Source organism: Pteropus vampyrus, unplaced genomic scaffold, assembly GCF_000151845.1.
Source record: "Pteropus vampyrus isolate Shadow unplaced genomic scaffold, Pvam_2.0 Scaffold158, whole genome shotgun sequence".
Lineage (NCBI taxonomy): Eukaryota > Metazoa > Chordata > Mammalia > Chiroptera > Pteropodidae > Pteropus > Pteropus vampyrus.
This window is the reverse complement of record NW_011888939.1, coordinates 1493307-1494035: the sequence shown is the minus strand read 5'-3', so window position 1 is coordinate 1494035 and position 729 is coordinate 1493307. Positions and strand designations below refer to the sequence as shown.

General features: G+C 61.5%; 1 protein-coding gene across 1 annotated transcript in view; it reads left to right on the top strand.

The window, feature by feature from the left end:
• PRRC2B (proline rich coiled-coil 2B) overlaps positions 1 to 729 on the top strand; it is a 61558-nt gene that overhangs the window by 8339 nt on the left and 52490 nt on the right. Inside the window, 1 exon segment of the mRNA XM_023536559.1 lies at positions 36 to 108. Within this exon segment, the coding sequence (XP_023392327.1) occupies positions 36 to 108 (73 nt within the window).

The following is a 729-nucleotide window of genomic DNA, read 5'->3' as shown; positions in this document are numbered from 1 at the left end:
GGCTGGCCCTCTTCTAACTCTCTTGCTTTTTTCAGAATACAAATTCAGTGCCAGGTGGACCAAAGTCATGGGCACAGCTGAATGGAAAGCCAGTAGGACACGAAGGTGGTGAGTGAGTGTGCGTGGCGTTGGGGTAGGAGGGCGGGAGGGGCGAGTGCCTTCTCTGGACGGTTCTGCTTGGGTCTAGCTTGTCGTTGGCCCGGGGCTTGTGGATGTCTTACCAGAGTTTTGCTCTGTGAAGCCCTTGCCTTGGCCCCGGGGGTGGGAGCGTGGATTCTGCAAAGTGGGTCAGCTCTTTGCTCTCACTGGTGTCATGGCTAAGACGGCCTTGCTGGGGTGTGAGGCGACCCGGGTGCTTCTTTAATTCGGCTCTGCTTGAGGGAATGGGTGCCTGGCCAGCGCCACCAGGAGGCGTGGTGAGGTGTGATGAATCGGCCGCGTGCTCGCGGGCAGTAGCTCTGCTGTGGAGCGTTCGGGGGGCTGTGCCTGACTCGGGAAGCGCCTGGAGTCTGTGTTCGGCAGACCTGGGGTCCTTCAGCGAGGGAAGTGGGGAGACAGCGGAGTGGGAGTGTGCTCAGAGTTCTAATGGTTGCTGAGCACGGGTTCCAGGGCAGGCCCCGGCGCGGCCTGAGCAGAGGGTCAGCAGGCTCCCTGCAGCCACGGAGCCTGTCCGGAGTGCAGGCCCAGGGTCAGCGGGCGTTGTTGAGAGAAGCCAACCCAAAATGCCTG